Source organism: Lontra canadensis, unplaced genomic scaffold, assembly GCF_010015895.1.
Source record: "Lontra canadensis isolate GAN:19392208 unplaced genomic scaffold, GSC_riverotter_1.0 scaffold50, whole genome shotgun sequence".
Taxonomy (NCBI): Eukaryota; Metazoa; Chordata; class Mammalia; order Carnivora; family Mustelidae; genus Lontra; species Lontra canadensis.
This window is the reverse complement of record NW_022631044.1, coordinates 1427270-1446677: the sequence shown is the minus strand read 5'-3', so window position 1 is coordinate 1446677 and position 19408 is coordinate 1427270. Positions and strand designations below refer to the sequence as shown.

The window sequence follows — 19408 nt, the reverse complement described above, 5'->3', positions numbered from 1 at the left end:
CACCCAGGGAGTGAGGCTCTGAGGTTGAACCCACAGAAGGTCTGGAGCCTAGGGGCAGGGAGACAGCATCATTCGCAGAAGTCCCGCCCTGGAGAGCTGGGATGGAGGCTAGGGGACAGATGAGAGGCTCGTTCCAGTCTCCAGGAACGCCAAGATTCGGTTATGTCAGTGAATAAATATGGGAGGGGGCGGGCAGGGGTGCGGTCCATGAGTCAAAGGCCTTGAGTATGTGTGTAACTCAGGAGCTCCTTGAGTAAAGGAGCTCAAGATTGCCTGGCAGGAAGGTGGGGACATCAGTGCGCATGCCCAGGGCCACCAGGGAACATGCTGAGAGGACAGGGCCTGGAGCTCCTTTGCCCCAAGGTCAGAAGAGAGAAAAAGTAGCAGCAATAGGTAATTTCAAATGTCCAAACTGGCAAAGGGGTGGGGCCCCTCCAGGCTGCTTGCAGTCCACCCCCCCACCAAGCAAGGGTGACTTGTGTTCTATTACCCAGGATGCTGTTCTTCGGCAGCCACACCAGGAGGGACATTCCACCAGTCTGGGTCAAAGCCGGAAGGGGGGTGGTGCTGAAGAGAGAGCCAAAGGGGGCCCCTCCTTGCGTCCCTCCCCCACATCAACCACCCGCCCTCAGACTAAAAGGGTCCAAAAGAAATGGAGAGCTGGGACCAGTTGGGAACATCACAAGCAAATGCTGCAGCTGAGCCACTGACATTTAACACTGTAATGGGCATGCGGAGTGCCCGGCCCTGTCACTTCCCCCAGGGGGCTAAGCCTGTGGGAACTGGAGGGACTGGGTAGAAATAAGAGCCAGGGGAAGGGCCCTTCCCCCGGAAGGATGGGGCCCTTCTGGCTTTGGGTAGGGTTTGCCGGGGTCGGGGTGGGGGGGGAACAGGGGAGGGCAAGGTATGGGGGCGCCTCTCCCCCTTCCCCAGGTTCTCGCCCCCTCCCCCACACAGGTTTCGACCCTTCTGGTGCCTCCCACCACCCCCGGACGCCCCAGGCCTGGCTGGGCTGAGGTGGGGGTACGGGCTAGGCGCCTTTAGACTGTGGCACTCAGCATGGCCTCCGTCTCTGGCAGGATCTTGTTCTGGTTAGAGTCCAGGCCAAAGAACTTGACGCTGAGGCCATCCACAGGGTGCAGGACAGGGACCAGGGTGATGCGGGGAAAGGTCCGGGTAGCCAGCTCAAAGCGGCTCGTGCTGGCCAGCTCCACCGCCAGCACCTTCAGGAACAGCTTGGCCAGGTGTTTGCCCAGGCAGGTGCGGACTCCACCGCCGAACGGGAGGTAATGGAAGCGGCCATCCTTATCTTCACTCCGGGCCTGACCGAAGCGATCCGGGTCAAACACGTTCACGTCTTTGAACACGGGCGCCGTGTCATGGGTGTCTCGGATGCTATACATGACGCTCCAGCCTTTGGGGATCTGGAAACCCTGGAGACAAGAAGGGGGGGCAGGAGTAGAGGAAGGTGGTGAGAGCCAGAGGAGGTCTAAGAGGGCCAAGGACTTCCTACCCGCTGGCCCCCCAGCCCCCTGTCCCCGGCTATGGTCCCTCAGTCCTGGCCAGCATCCCCTCCCCTGCCGCAGCCTGTGAGTCCTCCCTCCTGTTCACAGATGTCCACATGCAGCTTCCCATATGACAGCCCGGTCGGTTTCATCTGACCCAGCATCTGGGGCCGGCTCTCCACCATCGCCACTGTGGCACCCCGACAGGAAGGCCGGCCTTTCCCACGGGCCAGCGCCCACCCTCCCCAGGCAGCGTTCCCACCAGAGGCCCAGCCCTGCAGGGCCCAGCCTCACATCGAGCTCAAAGGTCTGCAGCACGGTCCGGTAGCCTCCGGAAATGGGTGTGAACAGGCGCATGACCTCCTTGATGACGCAGTCCAGGTAATGGAGCCCACTGAGAGTGTCGAGGCGCAGCGTGCCCTCGCAAGGGCAGCCACCGCTGTGCAGGATGCCCTGGGCCCGCAGCTCCTCACGCAGCTTCTCCAGCACAGCGGGGTGCTTCAGCAGCTGCATGATGAGGGACGTGCTGGCACTGGCCGTGGTGGCATAGGCTGCGAAGATCAGCTCCAGGGTCCCGTCCTGCAGCGGCAAGTGGGGATCCAGGCTCAGCCCCCCTCTGCCAGTACAGGGCCCCCTGTCATGCCCCAAGGTCATCTAGCTGGGCCCTGCCTCGGAGAGCCTCACGTTGCTGTGGCCACAATGGATACAGGTCACAGGGCCAGTCCCCCTGCTGGGCAGACAACATAGTGCCACAGCCCAGGGCAGAAGCACTAGCCTGGAAGTCCCTTGGGATAGATAGGGCCGCTTCTCACTCACTGCTGGATTCCAGAGCCTGCCTGAGCAGGCCTCATCAGGGCAGTGCGCTCCCAGAAGGAAAAGAAAAAATCCCGGGGAGCCAGGACCCGTGCAGGCAAGGAGGGTGGGTCTGCCCCTGGGCTCTCTACCTGGCAGTCCCAGCCCCTTCCTCCGTCCCCAGGACATTTGGTGGGAGGGCAGCAGCGTGGATGGGGTTGGAGGGGCAACCTGGGACCATAGCCGTGGGGACCTCTGCTGGGACAGCAGTGAGAAGGCTGAGGGGAGGGGGCCCCCAGAAGACTCAGACCCCACCAGGTTTCTCAGGAGAGCAAGACTTCTGGGAATTGGGAGCCTAAGGGCAAGGTCCCAGCAGGTCATCTCATTCTGAAGCCTGTATTTTACAAATGAAGGCCCAGAGAAGAGAGGGAAGGCACCTGAGTCCCTGACTTGCCATGGCACCACCTAGAAGCCATAATACTTCTTGTGAAATGGGAAGGCCATTGGAGCTCCTCCTTGCTCAGCAAGGGGAAAGCCAGAGTCAGACCAGGGGTAAGCACAGACAGGGAATGGAGAAGTCTGTGGTTAGACCCCCTCGGGAACGACAGAGTCTAGACAAGGATGAGTTAACAAATCCCCCTCAGGTGGTGCACCCAACCCACAAGAGGGTGGGCAGAAAGTTCTTCTTGGAGCCTAGTGTGGGTCATCCTGGTGCTGACAGCCCAGCTGGGCTTAACCAGGGACCTGCAGGCCGGGAGAGAGTGTCAAGTGTTACCAGCTAAAAGAGGCTGGCGGGAGGGGAGGAGACCAGAGTTAGGTCAGAACCCTCTGCTCTTCCCCCAAGGGCTTAGGCTGCCTTTCTGAGGACCATGAAATGCGCTGAACTGGTGACTATTGAGGGTCGAAGGGGGTGAGGGGGTCCACAAAGCAACTGACACAGAGTCTGTCCTGAGGTTCCTAGAGGCCAATATTCAGCGTCTTCACTGTGGGGACCCACTCACTCCCAGGACTGGATGCATAGAAGCTGTGGTGGGGGGAAGCCCCACCCATCATGGCTGTTTCTCAGCCTCCCCATCAGACCACCCACAAGAAGCGGGCCGGGACACAGCCTCTTTACTGGCTGCGTCCCCCCAGCCCCCAGTGGGGTTGGCCACCACTGCCAAACAGAGACAGCCGCTGTGGGAGGGGAGCAGGATGGGCAGAAACAGAACCTGGGACACTCGTGCCACCCAATGGGGAGGCCGCCCCCACCTTCAGCTCCTGCATGGTCATCTCCTTGCCGTGCTCCTTGCTGCTCTCGATGAGGATGTCCAGGGCATCCGAGTAATCCTTGCCCTGGGTGCACTGAAGCTTCTCCCGGATCGCCTTTTCCAGGCCCTTCTGCAGGATCTGCCGTGCCTGAATGCCCTGGGGTGGGGGGAAGGGGGCGATGTGGCCACCAAAGACAAAGGGTAGGGTCACCAGAGGCCCCCTCCCAAGGCCAGGAAGGGCAGGGAAGGGACTCCTCTGAGATCTTCCCATCCAAGCTGCTGAGACCAGCGGGTGAAGGCTCCCCTCCCCCGCCCATGGCCCTTCTGCTGACACCTCCTCTCTGTCTGTGTGACCGGTGAGTGACTGAGTGGCCAGCCACCCTCTCCCACAGATGCCCACCTCCCTCCTCCCAGGCCCTGGGGGCTCACCCGCCGGTAACCGGTGAAGGGCAAGTCGACGGGCAGGGAGAAGACATTCTCCACAAACTGCTGGTAGACTTCGAAGAGATGGCCCAGGTCCTCTTCTGGGATGCTGAAGCCCAGGAGCACCCGGATGGCCATGCGGAAGGTGAGCTTCTGTGTCTCCTGGTACACGTTGATGGCCTCTGGGTGGCTGCTCCAGGCACGAAGCGTGTCCTGGATCACCAGCTGGATCTTGGGCAGGTAGCTCTGCAGGGCCTCGTGACTGAAGACCTTGGATAAGACCTGGAGGGCAAGGGGGGAGTTGGGAGGAGCTTGCCCCTGCCCACGCAGCCCCCACGGGGCCCCACTGAAGCACGCGCCCAGGACTGCGGCTACAGAGACACCGGGTCCTCACCACAACCGGGCTCCACTTTTCACCTCCGGTCACAAACCCCCGCTGGTGCTCCAGCTCCGAACCCCCTCCTACTGCCTGCGCCTTGGGGCAGAGGCAGGGGAAGGACAGGAGTAAAGCACAGTGTACAGGCACTTCTATTCTAAGTCGGGACCTTCCGTGTCGCTCACAGAGAGATCGGAGCTGCCCTCTCCTTTCCTGCCCCTCAGAAAAGCATGAGCTGCACACAGTGGCAAAGCCCTGGGGACTATGCAGCCCAGCTGCCAGTAGGTCTACCGAGGAGCTGGTCCCTCCACTGTAGGGACCCCTTCCCAAATTCCCAGGCAAAAGTGCCCAGAAGGAGTGGGACACAGGTGCATAGACTGGACAAGGAGGTGGAAAGCAGTAGGTGGCTCGTATCCTCTAATGGAAGAACAAGAGAGTCTGAAGCTAGACTACAAGCAGGACTTCCCGAGAGGCCCCTGCCCCCATCACCAAACTGCTCTCAGTCCCCAGGAAACACCTAATGGGTGGAGACCCTAGGCAATCTATTAATAGATGTGCCATCAAAATGTCTTCAGTGTGGCAGAGTCTAGAGGCAGGGGGACGGGGGCAAGATTTTCCACCCTGAAAGATCACAATGCCAAAGAGAAGCCCTTTTAATTCCTTGCATCTCCCTGGTCCATTTTAAGTAAACGGCAAGTCCCTATTTCCACCTTCTCTGCTTTCCGTCCTCCTGCTTCCTCAGTAACCCCCTCCTGCCTCCTCCTTACCCAAATGCCCCAGCACAGTTTCATGCTGCTACCCAGGGCAGACAGGAGAGGGGAGAACATGAGTTTATTTACTGATACCTCTGCATGTCCCTCATAACCAACATCCTCTATCCACCCCCCCCAACCAGAGGGGCCACCAAAGCGAAGGGGGCCACCCCCACCAACACCAAGGGGAAGGTCACTGGGGAGGGCAGAATTGGGAGGGACAGCTCAGAGGAAGGAGATGCATATTCCCCCTGCTCCACTGCCCTGCCCCATGCAAACCACACACACGCGCCCGCCCTCCCCTCCCGTCCCCCCAAACACAACCACCGCACAAACTGTAAATGTGAGAATTTCCCCTGCAGTCAGCTTGAGGAGGAAAAGGTAACATTTTCCTGGCCTCAGCCCTGCATGGCTAATGGGAGGGCTGGTTTGCAGAAATAACAGAGCTGGCCCTTCAGTGGCCCAGCCAGGCGTTCACAATAGCACTTTCATTCCCAAATTCCCAGTGGGCAGATGGAGGGAGGGAAGGAGGCCGGTGAGGGGCAGAGAAGCCAGTGCTGTTTGGGGCTGCTCCTGCGATTAAGGGACAGCTGAAATGTAGAAGGATGGGAAGTGGCTAAGGGCAGCCCAGGTCTGGATGGGTCACTCACACCTTGCTCAGCAGCAGGGGTCCCAGGAACTTCCAAGGGAGACTTCAGCCACCACCCCCCTTCAGAGGAGGCTATATGGATATATGGATATAGGTGGGGCTCTCTGCTTCAGCACCCCCTCCCTGGTGTCCTTAGGATGCCAAGGTCAGCTTCTGATCGGAGTCTATTGGGGTGGGAATGGGGCCTCATCCCCAGAGCCCAATGCTGGCTAACCAAGGGCCCTTACAAAATAGTAAGATGCTCGTGGGGGAGGAAGAAAGATACTCTGTGGCTCCCAGGCCTCGATGGGGAGACTGGGAGTAGGGGCTGGCAAAGATAGGGAGGTCACACCTGACCTAGAGGAGGACTGCCAGGGAGGGGATGGGGCAAGGGCTGGCCAGGGCCCCCAGCGAACAGGAAACCCAAGCTCAGAGGTGGGCATGTGGAGGCGGCAATGGGGCGGAGGCCACGCAGACCTAGATTGGTCAAAGCCAAAGCCAGCTAGGCTCTACAGGGCAGCGGGGTGGTGGGACAAGGCAGGCTGGGGACCCAGAGACCTAGGTTTTAGCCCCGGATCATACACCAGTTTACTGCAACACTCTGGCCAAGTCATGCCCCCCTGCCTCAGCTTCCTCACGTATGAAATGGTGAGGAGGTGATCTCTGTGGCTCCTTTCTGTACCTTTCAAGGTACAGAGCCCATAAACTAGGTGTCCCAAAGTAGATGCTGTCCCCTCAAGTCACCCAATGTTTACTAGACCCCCAAATATACACCCCACGCAGGCTACAGTGACCCAGGAAGGGTTCCCAGGGTCACCAAAGGAGGCTCCCTGAGGACCCCCCAGCACTCTCAGAAGGGGCCAGACATGACCCACCCACAGGCCCTGCCCAGCCCTGCCCTGCCCTGAAGGTTACATTCCCTGCGCCCTCTAGTGATGACCAGCTGAATCACTCCTTCTCAAGCTTGGGGTCCAAGGAGGGCAGGAGGACAGAGGGAGACTTGGGATTGAGTAGATGGACTCCAAAGGTGGGGGATCCACATGTTACCTCCAGGTAGTCAGGGGTCCTGAGCAGGAGCTGGAATGACCCCAGGAAGCCCTCTGTCATCCTGCACCTGAAGGCCTCTGGGCTGGGGTATCTGGAAAGGTCCAAGGCTCTTATCTTGACCCAGCCCCTGACTCACCAGGGGCAGCCAGCAGGTCACTGTCCTCTCTGGGGCTCAGCTTCCCCACTGGTTTCATGAAGGGTCTAACTGGACTTTCTTGGGTCCCTTTCCACCTAGCTGTCCTGCCCATGATTCCTCTCAGAGCCCCCCTGAGGCAGAGAAAATGACCACAGGAGAAGCAAAGCAAAGCAAAACAGCAGGCACTCTGAGTCAAGGGAGTCCGCTCAGAGGTCACCCCGTCCGTGCCCCTGCTTCCAGCCCTGCTATTCCCAGGCATCGGGGCCTCCCAGGCACCAGGAAAACTCCAGGTCCTCATCCCTGGGTTGGTGCCCAGGATTAACAACGAGGGCACTTCCCACAGCCGAGGCAGCCCAGAAACCACCACCCACCACAAAGGCCAGGAGGAAGCAGAGGTGCTGGCCCAGAGCAGAGGGAGGCCTGGGCCATGTCGGGCAGGCGGGGTCAGGAGTCGGGCACATGGGCAAGTGCCCAGCTGAGCCGCTCAGTGTGAAGAGAGGAAGGGTTCCCAGCCCCCAGAGCCGTCTGCCCTGACCACAGCTGTAACAGGAGCCAAAGCTGCTTTGTTTCCCTCTGGGGCTTCCCTAGGAATTCCCAAAAGTGAGCCAAGAATGTTGGACAAAGGTCATTGGGAACCAGCTTGGGCCCAGGCAAAGCCCTGCAGAGGGAGCAGCAGGTACGGACTTCCCTAGGGTTGGTGCCCAGGGAGAGAAGGCAGAGTATCCCAGGAGGACCAGGACCTCCCAGGCACAGGCTGGGCTCCCGGCTTGAAGGCTGTGCTTGGAAACCCTCCACTACCCCACATCAGCTTCTCCAGCAAAGCGACTGGCCCAAGGGCCCACTTCCCTGGTTCTCACCCTGAGTGGGAGGCGGTGGGACACCAGGGGGCTTGCCAAGGCTCTGATTCTCCATATCTGTCTCTACAGACACTTGCCCCTCCTGCCTCTTGCACCACCGCACCCCTGGGAAGAGAGCGGCTCACTGGAGCCCCAGGACCCTGGACTCTGACTGCGCAGCCAGGTGCCCTCCCCCTTCTCAGCTGGTGCCTGTGGATAGACAGATGGACAGACAGCCTCTGAACAGACAGTCTCGGGAGTCGGAAGAGCCAGAGCAGGAACCTACTCTTTGGGCCAGTGAGTCAGACTGGGAGGAATGGAAGCGGGTGCCCAGGAGGGCGGGGGCCCAGGCAGGCTACCCGCTGAGCCAAGCCACCAGAGGAGAGCCGCAGCTTCGGAGTGGGAAGAGCAACAGAGGGCGGGCAGCGCCGCGGCAGCTGTCTTCAGGGCACACGGGGGATGCCGAGGTGTGTATTTTATACTCAAGTAAGGGGGAGGACGAGAGATAGCGTCATCTTCCCAGGGGCCTGGCATTTCCACTGGGTCTCGACTTCACCCTGGCTGCCTCCCGAGCCAATCCCACTCAGCCACTCTGGCCCAGACCCCCCAGCCTGTGCAGAAAGTCGAGGCCCAATGGGGAAGGGCCCTCCCAGGGTCACAGTCCTGGCCGTGACTGGCCACACCCACCAATGGCCCTGAACCCCATCTCCCACCACTCCCCAAGCCCCACTGAGCCACCATGTACCTGTCCTGGGGCTCTGAATTTATCTGAGAGCCCCAAGGGACCCTTATTTATGGCCAAACTTCTCAGGAGAAGGCCAGCTGTGTGGCTCCTCTGTTCCTGCTTCGGCATTTCCCACCCCTGGAGGGACACCCCCAGCTCCGGCCCTTCAGCCTGGGCAGACTGAATGGATACATTGGTCGGCACAGGGGGCTCAGGGCCAGAGTAGACCCCCGCCAAACCTGCCCCCACTCTCTGTCAAGGCCAGAATTGTCTCCCAAGGCTGGAAGAGTGAGCAGGTGCATCAGCATCACAGCCTTGGACCCCTCCCTGCCCTGGGAGGACAGAGAAAGGAGGGAAAAGGGAGAAGACAGACCCTAGGCCTGGCCAGAACCCCCACCACTACCCCCACCCACTGCCTGGCACCAGGCGCATGGAGGGAGGCACCCACTCTCAGGCGCTCTGGTGGCTGCCTGGCCATGGGCTCCCTCCCACATTGACCTTCAGAGAGATCCGCTCCCGCCACCCTCCCCCTCAGCAGTCCCTGCACCCACTGGCTGGTGCTACAGTAACTTTTGAGTGAAGGACTTCTTGGGCTGGCAGAACAAAGGCTCTGTGCCTATGCCAGGGGGGGCTGGGCAGAGCTCTCAGGGGCAGGGCTGCCTGGCTGGGCCACCCACCTTCCTAATGCAGGTGGGAGGGGCTGCCCTGGGCTGAACCAGAGGCTGTGCATAGGTCCCAAGACCATAAAGAGCCAGGCTGGGCTGGGCTCCCTAAAGACCACCCCAGACCTCCTGGCTCTGCTCTCCTGCTGATGCACTTCTCGGACTCTGCACCCCAACACACACTGCAGGATGGGCAGGGTTTCTGAGAGAAGTGTAGTGATCCTGAGCCTGCCTTCCACCTCCGCCCCAGACAGAGCCCCAGGGCCAGGCCCGTGAGAGCTAGGATGTGTGCAGACAAGGCTTCTTCATCCTACCTCCAAAGCCTGGGGAGCTGTTCCCCCACCTTCGTCTTGGGTTCAGAAGTCCCTGTAGCCATGAGTCTGGGTTGGAGGGGCAAGAGAGCCATGCCTGGAGTCTCTAGGACACTTTTGAGTGAAGGACTTCTTGGGCTGGCAGAACAAAGGCTCTGTGCCTATGCCAGGGGGGGCTGGAGGCACAGGAATCCAAGACTAAGTGCATCCTCTGGGATGTTCTCCAGGTTTGGGGAGGGCTACTGTCTGAGGCCCCCTGAAGCTGTTGGCCTCCCCATTTCCAAAGGAAAAGAGGAAATGCCTTATTCTGGGGTGTGGGGCTGTGCAACAGGGATTCTAGAACCATCTCCCCTCCCACTCCTCCTCTGTGTCTCTGACAACCTCCTCCTACCCTTCCCTACCACCCTCCTTCCAGGGCAATTCCCTAGCCTCCACCCACACAAAGAAGGATGACATCCCTCTCCCATTCATCAGAGACACCCCAGGCCGCTGGGGGAAGGAAGGTTACAAAAACGAGGGGACAGAGTCTGGGGTGGTGGCTATAGGGACACAGACAGGCCTGGCTCCTCGAGAAAATTTTGTTAGACTAGGCAAGACTTTATGGATTATCTCCCTGGCAACCCCAGCCATCTTGGCCCTAGACCACCAGGACAGGCGGAGCAAACACCTGGAGTGCAGCGATGGCTGTAAGGAGCCCCTTCCCAGCACATCTGGTCAGACCTCCCAGAGAAGGGGCGGGCTACCAGCCCCAGTGGAAACAGTGACGCTCGCTCCTCACGCTCCTCGTTCTCCCAGCACACCTGGGCCTTACTTCCTGTGAGTACATCCCAACCAGGCCTGGGCCTAGCCACGAGGTCCCTGACTATAGTGCAAACTGGATCAGGCAGTGTGCATGGCACAGCCCCGACCCTGGCCAGACTAGGTCCGCTGGGCACTGGGGTCTAGCAGCCTGGCCATTTTTTCCAGGACATAAACAAGCCCCTGAATGTTCTCTTCTCATCCCTCCAGCTAGACTCTACTTCTTGAGGCAAGGACCAAGTGTCCCACTTCTGGGTCTACCTCACTCAAAACCTTCAATTCCCAAGCCTCTGTCAGGATGAACTGCTTTCTGTCTGCTTCCTATCCCCCAAGAGCTAGAGGATAGGGTGTCCCAAAGAGGGAGATCATCGAGGACTGTTCTGTGGCTCTCAGCTTTGGCCCCCGCCCCTGCCCTACCCCCAGCTCTCCCTGGCATTCCTCTGGCAGTGTGCTCTGGGGCATCTCCTTCCCTCCTTCCAAATGGACCATGTGGGCCCAAACCATGGGGCTTTCCAGGTGGGCCCTCCCCACCTGGAGACCCACAGCCAAGTCAGGAACAGGGTGGGTGGAACCACAAGGCAGCCCTGCCCCAAAGCCCTCTCCACCCCCAGGGTCTCACAGTCTGGTCCTGATCCAGCCTTCCTTTTCCTCCCAGCGCCTCCTCCCTACTCTCACCACCAGCTCTGGCAATCCTAGGTCGGCAGGACTAAGTAAGGCTCCCCTTCTGCTTTATGGGTAGAAACAACTCTTCCCCACGGATGCCTGTGTTGCATGCCCTGTCCTACCCTTTCTTTGCTTCCTGACCTGATTCAAGTCTCTCAAACTCCCAAGCCTCAGTGTCCCCTTCTGTGAGAAGGGGACAATGACTATTTTCTTGTCAAAGTCTCTATAAAGATAAAATGAGGAAGCAGATAGTCCTCGTAGCTGGGTTTCTGAGTCTCGGGCTGTCTCCTCACTCTTTGGAAAGGGGTTTTTGGGTGGAGCCCTAAAGACTAAGAAAAAATAGTGCCGAACACGTTTTAGAAGCCCCCCGTGCTGAGCCCATAGCCCCCTTCCAGGCACTTCCCATCTCTCCTCTGGACCTGTTAGCTGCTTCCTGCTCTAGTGAGGCACATGGGGGAAGACTACTCTAGAAGCCCCTTTCCAGTCCCTGAAACCCGTGCTTTACGAGAGCGGGGGGGGGGGGGGGGTGTGCCTCCTCCATCGGATTTTGCCTCCTTTTGTCTGCTATGGAAAACTACTCTTCGCAGGCCGTTCAAAGACATCAGATACTACAAGATGAATACCTACGTTCACAAAGACCTCTTCACATAGACTCCTGGAGGGGGGAGCCGCTCACCGTTGCCCGCGCCGCTCCCCCCCCCCCCCCCCCCATACACACTCTGCCACTGTTCTGGGCAGATCTGAGGCTGCCTCTCTCTTTCCTTAAGGTTTCAAACCTGGATGAGTCCTCTGACCCAGTGGAAAACGGGGAGGGAGGGGAGGTCGTGCAGCGCCCCCTCACTGGCCGCCTGAAGCTGGAGGCCCGCCGCCCCGCCCGCCGGCGGCCCAGCTTTGGGGTTACTGCAGTTCAAACAGCACGTGCCGCCCGCGCTCAGAGCCGCGGCGGCGGCTCGGCCCTGGGAGGGGGCGGGGAGGCTCTGCTCGCTCCGTGCGCTTTGGCTCGCCTCCTCCGCGCCTCTTCCAGGCGCTCGGGAAATCCACAGGATAAACACCCACTTTCTCTTCCTCTGTACCGGAGGGGGTAGGTGCGCTCTGATCCCCCGCAGCGCCTCCGCTGCTCTCCCACCCTTCGCCCTTCCTCCGCCGTCCAGCGCTGAGCGTCAGTGCCCCAAACTTCATCTCCCCGCCACCTCCACCTCCTCCTCCGCCCCGCCAAGGCAAGGCCCTGCTACCGTAGTGCACGGGGTGCTCAGCTCCCCGAGCCTGCCCGCGTCGCCCTTAAGGAACCAGTGGCAGAAAGGCTAGGTTTGGTTTTCCAAAGATCGGTTTTCTGTCCTCAGAATTCCCGAGGGAAACAGGGCGAAAAGGAGAGCGGGGACCACCATCTGCCTTTATCTTTTCTCGGTTTTGTGGAGTGCGCGAGGACAGGAGTTGTATGCCCTACTCCCTGCATGTTTGAGCTCTGTCCAAACAACCTCCCCACAACAGCCACCGATGGGTCTGGCCTGGTAATGGGAATGGCACAGAGGACCGATAGTGGGGCAGACCCGGAGGAGGCCTGCGGGCTCTGGATCCCGGACCGCAGTCGTCTAGGCACGGGACTGTGGGATCCTCTAGCATGGTGTGCAAATGGGGGGCGCAGATTCGTGTGGAACTGTCCCGCTCCTTACACCCGGAAGAAGAGGTGCACGGAAGAAGAGATTCAGAGCAGGGCTGCGGGGCTCTTAGACGAAAGAGAGCTCTTACCTTGCGCTTATTGCGGTGGATGTCCCCGATGGAGTTAGCCACCGTGTTCGGGCCCAGCAGCATGCGCGTGCTGCGTGGCCACTCGGTGCTCACCAGGTGGTGCTCGCCCATGAGGATCTTGCGCACGTTTTCTGCGCCTGTCACGCGGATCAGCGGCCGCCCCAGCAAGTGCGTTTTGAACACGTTGCCATACTTTTCCCTCCGCGACGACTGGAAGCCGGAACCCTGCGGGAACCAGGGAAGAGACCTCTCTCAGGGCGTACATCTCCGGATGGGATGTCCCAGAGGCCCAGCCTGGAGGGCCCGCGGCGTGGGGGACGGGGGGGGGGGGGGCAGAAGATTCAGCCCAGGCCACCAGTCCTCTGTCACCCCACCACCACCACCACCACCAACACACACACACACACACACACGAACGAAGGTTTTATTTTTCATAGCATGCACGAGAACTGGGAAGTAGGGCCTAGAGGATAATAAATAATGCAAGAAGGCGGGAGGCCAGGGACACCCCTCTGGAGGGTGTTTTTTGGTAATGACTTGCGGGAGGAAAAAGGTATCCCGGACGGCGGGACCCGAAGCTACAGCCTCCACCCCCCTCCTCCTCGCTCCCCCGCCTCACGCTCCGGAGACTCTCGGAATAAATATTTCCAGGCTCCCGGCCACGGGCTGGCGAGACCCCGCGGGGTGGCCGCAGGCCAAAGATTATTTATAGCGGCGAGCGGTCCGTGCCCGGAGGCAGTCACTACAGAAGGGGGTTGGGGTTTCCTCCGTTCTCAGGGGTGGGCCGCGAAGGGACCCGGCGGCCCTCTAAGGGATCTGCAAGGTAGGGTCACGGGGCCGCGAGCCGCGATTTTCCTAATGCAATCCGCCCTGGGAATAACTGAGAAGGAGTTTCGTCGCCGCCCTGGAGTTTGGAACAGGAGCTCGGAGGAAGGCGCTTCCCGCGGGGCGGGGCAGGGCGGGGCGGCCGTCACAGGTAACCGGATCCCCGGCGGCGGCAGCGACGGCGCGAGCCCGGGACGGCTAGGCCCCGACCCCGGCCCCGCGCGCGGTGGAGCTGGCTGAGCCGGCCCACGAGCGGGTGCCGGAAACCGAGGGGACCTCCGAGGGGCGGGGGCAGGGGCGTCCGGCTCACCTTTGACGTAGGCGCTCGCCACCCCACCCCGCGTTAACCCTTCTCCCGCCGGGGCAGCGCCCGGTGCCAAGGGGAGAGGCGCCACCTGTCCCGCACTCTTGCTTGGCCGGCAACGACTTGCGGATGCGGACTCCAGACCTACGGAGTCCTGTACCCCCGAAGGGACACCTGGACATCCCCTTTTCCCGGGTTGATCCCTCTGCTCACTTCCCTTTCTTCTACATAAAAGTATTCTCCAGCTAAATGTGAACACACCCAGCACCGCCGAAAAGTGACTCTGCAGAACCCGGAGCCCTAATCACTTTTCCACATGCGCCTCCGGCCCCGGCGCGCGACAGGGAGCGAGCCCAGAGCGGCCGCGCCTCCTAGAGGGGGGCTGGGCCGCGGGGGACGCCACCCCACTCCCAGGTTGGCGGGTCGGAGAGAGCTTCCCCACCCCACCGCAGTTCTAGACGGGGTCTTCCCCTTTAAGAGAAGTCTAGGCGAGGGTGGAGGTGCGACCAAGGGGGGGTTGAGGAGCGGGATTCCCTCCCTCCGTCTGCTATACCCGTCTCCCTCGCTCCGTCTGACTCTCCGTCGCTCCTCTCCTTCTTTTCCTCTGTTTTTCTTTTCTTTCGACACAAAAGTTGGGTTGTGAATTTTCCGAGGTCGCCGCCGCCTCTCTCCCGCCGCCCCCCTCCCGTCTCTGATCTGCCTAACTATAATTAAAGTGCGTTTTTTTGTGGCATTAATAAAGAGTTATTTGTCCGCCGTTTCCACGGTCTTCACAAAGAGGACTTTCATAGGGGCGGCCGCTCGGGCCGCGAGTCCAATTTATACAAAAATGTTGTATTTTTAGCCCTAGGCTCTGTTTAGATGGCGCACGGTGGAAACGGAGAGCCCTTGGAGGTCTCCCCGTAAAATCTGATAAATGACTCCAAAAAAATAAAGCTGGGATTCAGAGGGCTCACATTAACCCCTTCAGCGCTCTTCTACAGGCATCCCCCTATTTCCCTCCCACGGGGGAGTCTAGGGCCCCGCGGGCTAATGGAAGGGGAGGCGTAGGCCTGGTTCCCTTTCCCCAACTTCAGTGCGGGTTGGGCACGGAGCCCCAGGGGCCCTTGTGGGATTCGGAGAAAAGGTCAGGGGGATGTTCGGGGGTAGCAGAGCCAGGTCAAGAAAGGGGGGGGGGCGATACACCACGGATTCCGCAGATTGGCTCTAAGGAGACGGGAGCTGATGCCCGCGTGAGTTATTTTATTTCCTAAATTCTCGGCCAAAAGCCTAGACCACCTCCGCAGTTAACTCTTTAAGTGTGGTGGTGGCACGGGAGAGGCTCTGGGGACTTCTTTACGGAGGGTAGCCCTATTGGTTAAAGCGAATCCCACCCCACTGCATGAGCATCCCCAAAAGAGATGGGCCGATTCTGGAACTTGGGAAGACCACAACCTAGAGGAACCGCGCGCCCCCCTCCCCGCCCCCCGCTCCTCTGTCACTCCGCGCGGGGCGGGGCCGGGCAGGGTGTCCGTGTGCGAGCTCGCGAATTGCACGCGTCTGTTAATTTCAAGCCATGCTCTCGCACTTCTAAACCCACAGGTCTCTGCCGTCGCCTCCCGCCTCACCTCACCCTTGCCGGGGTTGTCTTCAGGACATTCACCCTTCTCTTAACTCCCACCAGCATCCTCCCGACAAACACGGGTGTTCACCGGAACACAACACACCTCCCGCGGTTAACCAGAGGCGCCCCCCACCCCCCAAAAAACCTGGTGTATATCAAGTTGCAAAAGCGTTTGTCTAGCACTTGACGAGGTTAATTCCAGGTTAATCTCCCCATTACTTACCTGAGTCTGGTCCCCAACGCACCCACCCCCATTATCACCAGCAGTATGCGGTTGTGTGGCGTCTAGCAACACACACACACACACACGCACACACACATACACACGCACTCTTTGGATCTCATACACCAATCCCAAGTTTCTCTCCCCTGCTCAAGTGTCCCCACCCAATAAGTAAATAGACCCCTTTCCTTAAAAGCCAAGAACTCTCTGGTCTCGGGCTTCTCATCTTCCTTGGGTTACCTCCTTCCTTCCCCACCACTAAATACACACACTTTCTTGGACTGTAGACCAGGGCGGTTGTACCTAGCGCAGCAGACGACGCGGCGGGAACACACAGCCGGGGTCTTAAGGGGGCAATTCTGGCTGCCATTGGCTCCTTCCCCTCAATTTTCGGGTACCAATATACCTCCCAAGCCCTGGCAGCCGACGGTGACAGGGGCCTGGAGCGAGAAGGTGAGGCGAAAGCTGCTCACCACCCGACTCCCCCTCCGGCTGGCATCGCGCGGGGAAAACCCCGGACGGCCCACGCACCCCTGCTGGGTCGCCCGCGATTGGGGAAAGTCAATCTTGGGAGTCCAGGGACCTCTCCTACCAGCCCCCCAGAATTTGCGCACCCGGCGCCAATGGGCTCCGAACCACGCGGCGGGCTGGCAAAGGAAGCCCCGGCTACACCCGCAAAGAGGAGGGAAGGGGCGGGGCGGGGACCTGTGCGTTCAGGCTCCCGGCGCCCCCTGGCCGGCCCGCTGCTCCAACTGCCCTGCGCTCGCCGCTAGCGGACCCCGGGGAGCAGCGGAGCGAGCGCGCCCTTACCTGTAGCAACCAGTGGCCGGTCTCTCCGATGAGCGGGAAGCCCATGGAGCCTTTGGGGATGGGCAGCTTGCAGCTCTTGTCGCGGGTGGCAGCCCAGCGCAGCTGCCACAGCTGCTGCGACACGGCCAGCAGCAGCGTCACCGACACCAGGCACGCGGCGAGGGTGGCCAGCGCCGACACCAGCTCCAAGCCCTCAAAGAGCATGTTGGCGGCCGCTCGGGGGATTGGCTGTGCAGTCCGCAGCGGGGGAGGGGAGGGCCGGATGAGAAGGGACGCGAGCGGCGGGGGAGGGGAGGCTGCGGCCGGGGGTCCTGGCACCTCCAGCCGAAACAGAGAAGGAGGAAGGGGCCGAGGGAAGGGGCTGAGGGAAGGGGAGTGGAGGCTGCGAGGGGAGCGGAGAGAGGGAGGAAAAAAATTGCCTACAAGAAGAGAGAGGAGACAGGAGACGACTCGGAGTGTAACTTTGTTTGTTTGTTTGTTTGTTTGTTCCCTTATAGCGGGCTTAGGGGCTGCTCGAGGGGTGGTGAGATGAAGCCGTGAATCAAGCTGATGGATTAGCTCTCCCCGAAACCATCACACTCGGAAAACTTTGGAAAACTTTGTCCAGCGGGAGCCTCTCTCGTAAGAGCTATCGGAGAGAAAGTGCGATCGATTTGTCAAAAGTTCTCCCCTCAAATTCCTAGGTGGAAAAAAAAGGGAAAAAAAGATTTCTGAATCCAAAAATTCCAAAGAACCCAGAAACTTTAGGGGTGAGGGGGAAGGCTCCCCAGCCGATGCGAGTGGAGAGGCCCGAGCCCAGCGTCCCTGGGCTGCCCCGGGAGGCGCGCCGGAGCCGCAGAGCTGCCGCTGCACCCCCGAGGCGGGCGCGGCGGACGAGGCGGCGCGGCGGGCGCTGCGCGGGTGCGGAGCCGGCGGACCGCAGCCGGGACGGGACGCGGCCGGCGACAGAGCCCCGGGCGGGCGCTGGGGCGGCGGCGGCGGCGGCGGCCGGCGGGCGGGCGGGGTGAGGCGGGGTGGGGTTGGGGGAGGAGGTGAAAACCCGAGCTGGGCTATTGTATCAATTAAGAAAAGGCAATCCGTCCCGGGACGCGGTCTCTCGGTTCTGGAGTTGCTGCTGGGGGAAGAAAGAGGGAAAAAAAGAAAGGAAGGCAAAAGGAATGAAAGAGGGGGAAAAGCAGGAGGCAGGATTTCAGGGCTGGTGGTTTTAAAAGCTTCTCTCAATGTGAATTTGAGTCCAAAGCGACGCGATGCGTGTGTTTATATAGAGGCGGGAGGCTGCGCCGTGGGCGCTCCGCCAGCCCGCCCCCCCACCCCACCCCCACCCCACCCCCACCCCACTCCACCCCCACCCCCACCCCCCCCCGCACCCCCCCCCCCCCCCCCGCGCGCTCACAAAGCCGGAGGCGTGGTGAGAGGCCGGCGGCCGGAGCGTGTGAGCGCCCGCCGGCCTCCCGCCCCGCCCCGGCCGCCCGCCGCCGGTCGCCCGCCCGGGACCCACTTGTAGCCGCCGCAGGATCAAACTCAGTTCACCTCTCGCCTCCTCTTCCTTCTCGCCGGCGTCTCGCTGAGCCAGGCACCTACAGACGGACGAGAGGAGACACACACACACACACACACACACACACACACACACACACACACCGTGCGCGCTCGCACAGTGCCCGCTTGGCTGCTAGGCTACTTCCCTCCCTCTTTTCCTCCCTCCTGGTCCCCGGCCCCCTCCTCCCGCCCCGGGCAGTCCCGTTTGGGCCGTAGCCCCAGAGGCTGAGGTCTCCGCCAGACTGCCCCTCCATTGAGGGCCACCGAAAATCCCTGGACCTGTGCTTGGGGTCCCAAGCTCCAATCCCGCGGAACCCCGCGGGCTCTTATCTCCCGGGACCCCATCAATCTTCCCAATTTGCCCCCTCCCAATTACTCCTAGCCGGGGTCCCCTATCCCGGATCCGGGCAACCCCAAACCTCGGATGCCAAGGTCTTTCCACCACCGCTGCCCGCCCCCTTCCGCGCAGATGTCTCTCATCCTCCAAGACTCCTATGTTCCCCTCTCCCCCATCCGCATCCAGGGAGGCTCACGCTACAGCCCTTCCTCTCGGACGCCCTAACTTTGTAGTCCCCTTCGCCCCCCGCAGCGTCGGAGGAACCCCAGTGGCGGTCCTGGTGAGTGTCCCGCGCCGGGGACAAATGCGGCAGCCGGCAGCCCCGGCACCCGGAGGCGGGAGGAGTCGGGCACAAACGTTCATTGATACAAATGAGTAAATAAACACGCTGGGAGAGCGCGGCCACCTTCTCTGAACGGCCGCAGAGGCCCCGGCGCGCGTGCCTGTGCGAGGTGTGCGTGTGGCCCGGGGCCGCACCTGTGTGTGCGCGCGCGTGTCCTCGGGTCGCCCCGACATCTGTGGAGCTGGGTGGTGTGTCTGCGGGTCTGTGTGTTCTCTCTGGAGCTATACGTGTGTCTGTGCATCCGTGCATCCGTCTGTCATCTGGCCTCTCCTCCTGCGTGTCTGTGATACATGGAGCTCCGCGTGCCAAGCCCGGCATCATCTAGCTAGTGCCTGGCTCGCCCTCTCCCGTAGGTCCTCTTTTCCCCCAGCCCCCTGGTGTCTGTCGTTCACTCTCCCGCACTCCCAGAGCAGAAGATTGGATATCCCACCTACAGTTTAGGGTGGTGTGTGTGTAAACGAAACTCGACTCCCCTTTTAACACCTCCCCTGCACCCAGTACGTGTTCTATTTTAGAGTTCACTAGAAGAGAATGTGTGTGAGCGTCTAAGGTGCGAGCATATGTGCTGTCCCTCCCTGTATGAGCGCTTGGGAGGTTGAAGTGACGGCGGAGATTTGAAAGCTGGTCTCTCGCTGCTAGAGCTCTGTCATCGCGACTCTCACTCTCTGCCTTGGAACCCCACCTGGTGGACAGTTAGAGTACTACAGATTCACGGGGAAGCCATTCCTGGGCCTCCCGCCCTCAATGTCCCTTCAAAGTGGGAGATCAGCCCTAA

The 19408-nt window shown here is 60.7% G+C and overlaps 1 protein-coding gene across 3 annotated transcripts; it reads right to left on the bottom strand.

The window, feature by feature from the left end:
- Positions 1-267: 267 nt before the first annotated feature.
- On the bottom strand, positions 268-19036 carry LOC116877145 (cytochrome P450 26B1). 3 transcript variants are annotated; one of them, XM_032873655.1, is made up of 8 exons: positions 18768-19036; positions 17913-17991; positions 16415-17093; positions 12650-12874; positions 3977-4252; positions 3549-3704; positions 1800-2084; positions 268-1433 (listed from the first exon to the last, which is right to left on the bottom strand). In XM_032873655.1, the coding sequence occupies exons 3-8, from the start codon at positions 16616-16618 to the stop codon at positions 1041-1043; spliced, it is 1539 nt and encodes a 512-aa protein (XP_032729546.1). In that variant the 5' UTR covers positions 16619-17093; positions 17913-17991; positions 18768-19036; the 3' UTR covers positions 268-1040. The 3 variants fall into 3 exon arrangements, with proteins under 3 accessions (XP_032729546.1, XP_032729548.1, XP_032729547.1); XM_032873657.1 differs by lacking the exons at positions 16415-17093; positions 17913-17991; positions 18768-19036 and adding an exon at positions 15605-15625; XM_032873656.1 differs by lacking the exons at positions 16415-17093; positions 17913-17991; positions 18768-19036 and adding an exon at positions 13785-13894.
- Between the last annotated feature and the right edge of the window lie 372 nt (positions 19037-19408).